Source organism: Otolemur garnettii, unplaced genomic scaffold (assembly GCF_000181295.1).
Source record: "Otolemur garnettii isolate 467f Iridium unplaced genomic scaffold, OtoGar3 scaffold00023, whole genome shotgun sequence".
Lineage (NCBI taxonomy): Eukaryota > Metazoa > Chordata > Mammalia > Primates > Galagidae > Otolemur > Otolemur garnettii.
In genome coordinates this window covers 12,933,561-12,939,442 of record NW_003852418.1, presented here as the reverse complement: position 1 = coordinate 12,939,442, position 5,882 = coordinate 12,933,561, and the positions used below count along the sequence as shown (strand labels likewise).

The window sequence follows — 5,882 nt, the reverse complement described above, 5'->3', positions numbered from 1 at the left end:
GGCTATTTTTTGGTTGCAGCCGTCATTGTTGTTTGGCGGGTCTGGGCTGGGGATTCGAACCCGCCACCTTAGGTGTACGTGGCTGGCGCTTTAGCCGGTTGAGCTATGGGCGCCGAGCCTGAAGTCTAGTTTTTAAACACCAAGTACAGGCAGTCTTTGGAAAGTGATACACATTCAGTAGAAACCATTCTTTGGATACCCACACAATGATTCTGTTTTTCTTTTTTCTTTTTTTTTGAGACAAAGTCTCACCATGTGACTCTCTGTGGCTTGCAGTGGCGTCACAGCTCACAGCAACCTCAAACTCTTGGGCTTAAGCAATTCTTCTGTCTCAGCCTCCCAAGTATCTGGGACTACAGGTGCCCTCCACAACGCCCGGCTATTTTTTTGTTGTAGTCATCTTTGTTGTTTAGCAGACTGGGGTTGGGTTTGAACCCACCTGCCTCTGTGTGTATGTGTGGCTGGCGCTGTAACCACTGAGCTACAGGCACTGAACCGACTATTCGGTTTTTCACATTCAGTATGTGAGTTTTTCAATGCTTTTTCATTATAAAGTAGGCTGGGTGTGAGATGACTATGTAAGTGTTCTAAGCGGGAAGGCAGACAATTTGTGATGGGTTTATAGAGTCCCATTGTAAGTCTAGGAGCATCTGTATGTTCAAACACTCCTTAGGTAGAGCTAAACCCACATGCAGAGTGATTTTTGACTCAGCAAAAAAAGCAAAAAAAATGACCAAATCTCTCTCTCTCTTTTTTATTTTTTTTGGAGACAGAGTCTCGCTCTGTCACCCTGGGTAGAGTGCTCTGTCACCCTGGGTAGAGTGCTGTGGCATCATAGCTCACAGCAACCTCCAACTCTTGGGCTGAAGCGATCTTTTTCTCTTAGCCTCCTGAGTAGCTGGGACTACAGGTGCCCATTTCCAACTCCGGGGCTCAGATGATCCACCCACCTTGGCTTCCCAGGGTGGTAGGTGTGAGCTGCAACGCCTGGCTGAATCTCTGTTTTGATGTCAACCTTTCTGTCCCATTCCCTTAGGTCCACTACATGACCCACGGGGCAAACAATAACTCAGCACGCCGCGGGAGGAAGCTGGCTATCGAGAACACCATGGCTCTGTTAGGTACGGACAGCAAGAGAGTTTCAGAAATGTTTCCCAAGGAAATCCTGGCCCCTTCAGTGAACATGGACCCCGTCGTGTGGAACCAGTACACCAGCATGCTCAATGGCGGTCTGGCCATGAAGGCCAACGAGATCTCTGTGATCCAGAGTGGGGGGATTCCCACCCTCCCCGTTTCCCTGGGGGCCAGCTCTGTCGTGAATAGCGCCCCTGCCTCCAAGCTGGATGGTTCGCAATCAGGTGTCAGTGTGGATGTGGAAAAACCAGGTGCTACTGACAGTGTCCCCAAACACCAGTTCCCTCACTTCCTGGAAGAAAACAAGATTGCAGTCAGCTAAGTGGAAGGAGAAACGCAGGCAGAGTGGAATCTCTCTGGAGTCTGCTCTTTTCATTTTCTTTCAGAACTCACCTCTTCCTCCTGTTTGCCTTTTTCTTACTGATACGCGAATGATGTTTACTAAGGTTGTGACCGCAACCTCTGGCAGTCTTACAATCACAATTGTTGCTATGCTGCTTTGCAAAAAAAAAAAAGGGAATTGAAAATTCAAAAAAAAAAAAATTCATACCAAAACAGACTAGAATTTTTTTTTTTTTTAAATTTTGGAAAGAAGCGGGTCTTGCAAAGTAGCTTTGTTACTTGTGATAAACCGTATACGTAGAACCTTGTACAGATGTAGGGTGACTTTTTCCAAAGACTGTTCCCGATTGGAAGGTAGAACAGTTGGAATTACTGAACCACAATGGAAGAGACAACTACTTAGCCTAAGTTGAGGGGTGGGGGGTCCTGTGTACTTCATGGTAACCGCGGGTAAGTGGACAAGGTCTGTCATCGATCTATTTAGGGACTTGTTTTATAAATGCCCCCAACCCTGTCCCCATCTTTTTTCTTTCTTTCTTTCTTTTTTTTTTGAATGTACTTTAAAAGAAAAAAAAAAAAAACAACTAAGGTTGTAGAATTACAAAATTCCTTCAACCTTAGGACCTTTAGTAGGATGCCCCCCAATGGACTTACTCTAGTCCTTAGGGAGTCGATGTGTGTGTTGCTGCTTATTTAAATACAGTTCATTTGGAACCCCGAGAGTGCCAATGTCCTCCCCACACTTCCCAGATGCCTTCGTCTTCCTGAACACCAGAAGAGGTGGGCACCTGAGCGGGGAATCTCAGGTGACTTAATTTTAGTTCGCCAGTGCCTACTCTAATGAAGAACTGGGTTTTCATTCTTGAGAAGAAATTTGTGCAAGGGTGTGTTTCCTATCACAGGCTCACATGCTGATTTGTTGAATTTCCTTGGTATGACTTACGCCAGGTAATTATGAAGATTCCTCCCCCCCCCACCATGAGTATTTCATGAAGGCTACGAAGTTGGAACAGGCGAGTCCTGGGTGTGAAAGCTTTAATTTATCTACCTCATTTATTTTTTATTTTTTTGTAGCCATAGTCTCTATTTTCCTATTTTATGACCGCCGAAGTATTCCCAGGCCCTGTCTTAAACCTCAGAGTTGACATTGATGGAACCGCTGGACCCTTAAGATTTGTTTGTGATTTCCTAGTAATCTCCTTTTGTACGTGTGTAATGAATATTGAACAAATGATGAAACAAACGTTGCTCTAATGGTTTAACTAGGGGGGAGAAAGACCGTAACTTCTGGGCAGAGAAGTCTTTCCCCTCTCTGTGGAAGGCCCTTATTAAAAAGTGGATTAAGACTGTTGCCCAAAGTCTCGTTTCTTAGTTATTGCACCTGACTTTAGAATCTTTTTTTTTTTTTGCGCCAAGTTGTGCCTTGCCTTCTGGAATTTGAAGTGAACACAGTAATAGGAACTGTTTACACTGTGAAGTGGATATTGTTACATAGAACACACCGGTGGCTTCCCCACTATTGAGCTGATGATGCCTTGTGAATGTATGATCTCGGAGAAACCCCTGTAGCTGTACCTGCTGATGCCATCTGTCTGTTGGAAAATAAATTTTGAATGTTTTCTTTTTCCCATGAGGCGTGTATGTACGTTTTTCTGGTGCTTTCTGTTCTAAACCTGAGAATCTTTACTTGACAGTCACCGCTAGCCGCCTTGGGGCCCTCTGGTCCTAGAGTCAAAGATGCAGATCTATGTGGTTGCAAGCAGACTCGCCTCACTTCTGAAGCACTCACAACCACCTGCTGCCTGGCATCTTTCCTTTTTAAGCTGTAAAACTGTTAAGAGTGATCTTCTAGTGCGCAAAGAAGGCTTCTCATACCCTGCGTGGCCCCATATCACAATTCATGGTAACCTGGTACAAATCACTTGGCAGAGACTTTATTATTATTATTATTATTTGTAGCTTTTGGCCTTGGCCGGGTTAGAACCCAGCACCTCTAGTATATGGGGCCGGTGCCCTACTCCTTTGAGCCACAGGCACCGCCCTTGGCAGAATCTTTATTGTGCATCATCTAAGAGTCCTTAGAAGGGAGTGGGCTGACTGGACGCAGTGGCTCACACCTGTAATCCCAACACTCTGGGAGGCTGAGGCAGTGGGGTTCAAGGCCAGCCTGAGCAAGAGTGAGCCGCCCCCCATCTCTACCAAAAATTTAAAAGTAGCTGGGTGTTGTGGTGGGCGCTTGTAGTCCCAGCTACTTGACAGGCTGAGGCCAGAGGATCCCTTGAGCCCAAGAGTTTGAAGTTGCTATGAACTATGATGCCATGACACTCAACCCCAGGGCAACTGAATGAGACTCTGCCTCAGAAAATATAAATAAATAAAGGAGTAAGCTGAGCAAGTAGGGAGAAAAGGAGAGTTATAAAGATGAGGTCTGCTGTGTAACATCTGCACCATACTGCACGGTTAAAAACTGTAAGAGTAGGCTCGGCGCCTATAGCTCAACCGGCTAAGGCGCCAGCCACGTACACCTAAGGTGGCGGGTTCGAATCCCCAGCCCGGACCCGCCAAACAACAATGACAGCTGCAACCAAAAAATAGCCGGGCGTTGTGGCGGGCGCCTGTGGTCCCAGCTACTTGGGAGGCGGAGGCAGGAGACTCGCTTGAGCCCAGGAGTTGGAGGTTGCTGTGAGCTGTAATGCCACGGCACTCTACCCAGGGAGACAGCTTGAGGCTCTGTCTCAAAAAAAAAAAAAAAAAAAAAAAACTGTAAGAGTAGACTGGTGTTAGCCAAGGGGAAAGTCCTTAGAGAAGGTGGAGAAGGAGCGTGTCAGGGACAGGTGCAAAGGCAAGACCAGTAGGTGTCCTACCTGTAAAGGACTCTTGCTGCCTATTGCAACATACCTTTGTGAACCCAGAGTCAGACCCCGGGAGAGTGTTCTGCAGGTGGAGATGGACGGCATTCTGGAATGGAATCCTTTGACATCTAGGGAAGGGCTAGATGTCACATTCTTTTTGGTCTTTGACCTGCCACGACCCCTGTCAGCAGGTGGATACCTTCTCCCTCCGTTTTGCTTGCTTTTTGATCTTAACTCAGTTTCAGGTGAAGTGGCTACCACCTTGGCTCTGAGAGTAAGACTGACCCACTCCTTAAGATAACTGACAGGGAAATTCTCATTTAAACTAACATGCCTCTGTCCCAGATCTCTGCCATTTCCCCCCTCTCCTCTACTCAATACTAACCTACAGTTAACTTTTATGTTTTTCTGCATTTAAACGTATGAGAATTATTTTACTTCATTGAACAATTATGGTTTCATATCTCCCACAAATTACAGACATCTTTCCAAGGTGAAGCTCATTTCTGGCCAATTCTTTTAAAGATACCTGGAACAGGCGGTGCCTGTGGCACAGTGGATAGGGCGCCGGCCCCATATACCAAGGGTGGCGGGTTTAAACCCAGCCCCTGCCAAACTCAACAACAACAATAAATATAGCTGGGGGTTGTGGTGGGTACCTGTAGTCCCAGCTACTTAGGTTTGAGGCAAGAGAATCGGTTAAGCCCAAGAGTTGGAGGTTGCTGTGAGTTGTGACGCCAGGGCACTCTACCCAGGGGGACAGCTTGAGACTCTGTTCAAAAAAATAAATACATTAAAAATACCTGGAGCAATACAAGAATGATGTCTAATCAGCTGTTGCCAGTAGTACTGGTGTTTGCCCCCCAGACTGTGTTAGTAATTTTGAGTTATCCATCTCCCAGGTAAATTCCTGCCTAGGATCACTAAAACAAAGGTTACTAATCTTTTCCTGTATGTTGGCTATTTTCCATAACAGTGTGTACTCCATCTGCCTCAGCTTCCCAGAGTGCCAGGAGTATAGACCTGCACCACCTCGCCCACCAACTATAGTGATTTCTCTGAGTTTTTGGAACATAGAAGGTGGGCAATACAGCTGCCATAGAACTGGAGACCGCCTATCACATGTCTTGTATACTTGCATAGGCTCTGTATTTTTTTTTTTTGAGACAGTCTCACTATGTTGCTCTCTGTAGAGTGCTGTAGTGTCACAGCTCACAGCAACCTCAAACTCTTGGGTTTAAGTGATTCACTTGCTTCAGCCTCCCAAGTAGCTGGGACAACAGGCTCCTGCCACAATGCCTGGCTATTTTGTTGCAGTTGTCGTTGTTTAGCTGGCCCAGGCCGAGTTTGAACCCGCCAGTATGGGTGTATGTGGCTGGTGCCCTACCCACTGAGCTACAGGTACTGCCCAGGCTCTGTATTTGTTCTGTTTTTTGATACTCAATTTAAGAGGTTTCTTGAGTCTTGGTGGTGCAATTTTTACCATTCACACTGAATTTTAAGAATAAATACTGTGGCTCGGCGCCTATAGCTCAACCGGCTAAGGCGCCAGCC

General features: G+C 46.2%; 1 protein-coding gene across 2 annotated transcripts in view; it reads left to right on the top strand.

Moving 5' to 3' along the window:
• The window catches only part of SALL4 (spalt like transcription factor 4), an 18,412-nt gene extending 16,770 nt beyond the window's left edge, over nucleotides 1-1,642 (top strand). Inside the window, exon 4 of one of the 2 annotated variants that reach the window (XM_003787705.2) lies at nucleotides 1,037-1,642. In XM_003787705.2, coding sequence (XP_003787753.1) covers nucleotides 1,037-1,456 — 420 coding nt within the window. In that variant the 3' untranslated portion in view covers nucleotides 1,457-1,642. The remainder of the gene's footprint in view (nucleotides 1-1,036) is intronic. The other variant, XM_023512004.1, reaches the window with a different exon arrangement.
• The last annotated feature ends 4,240 nt before the right edge of the window (nucleotides 1,643-5,882 follow it).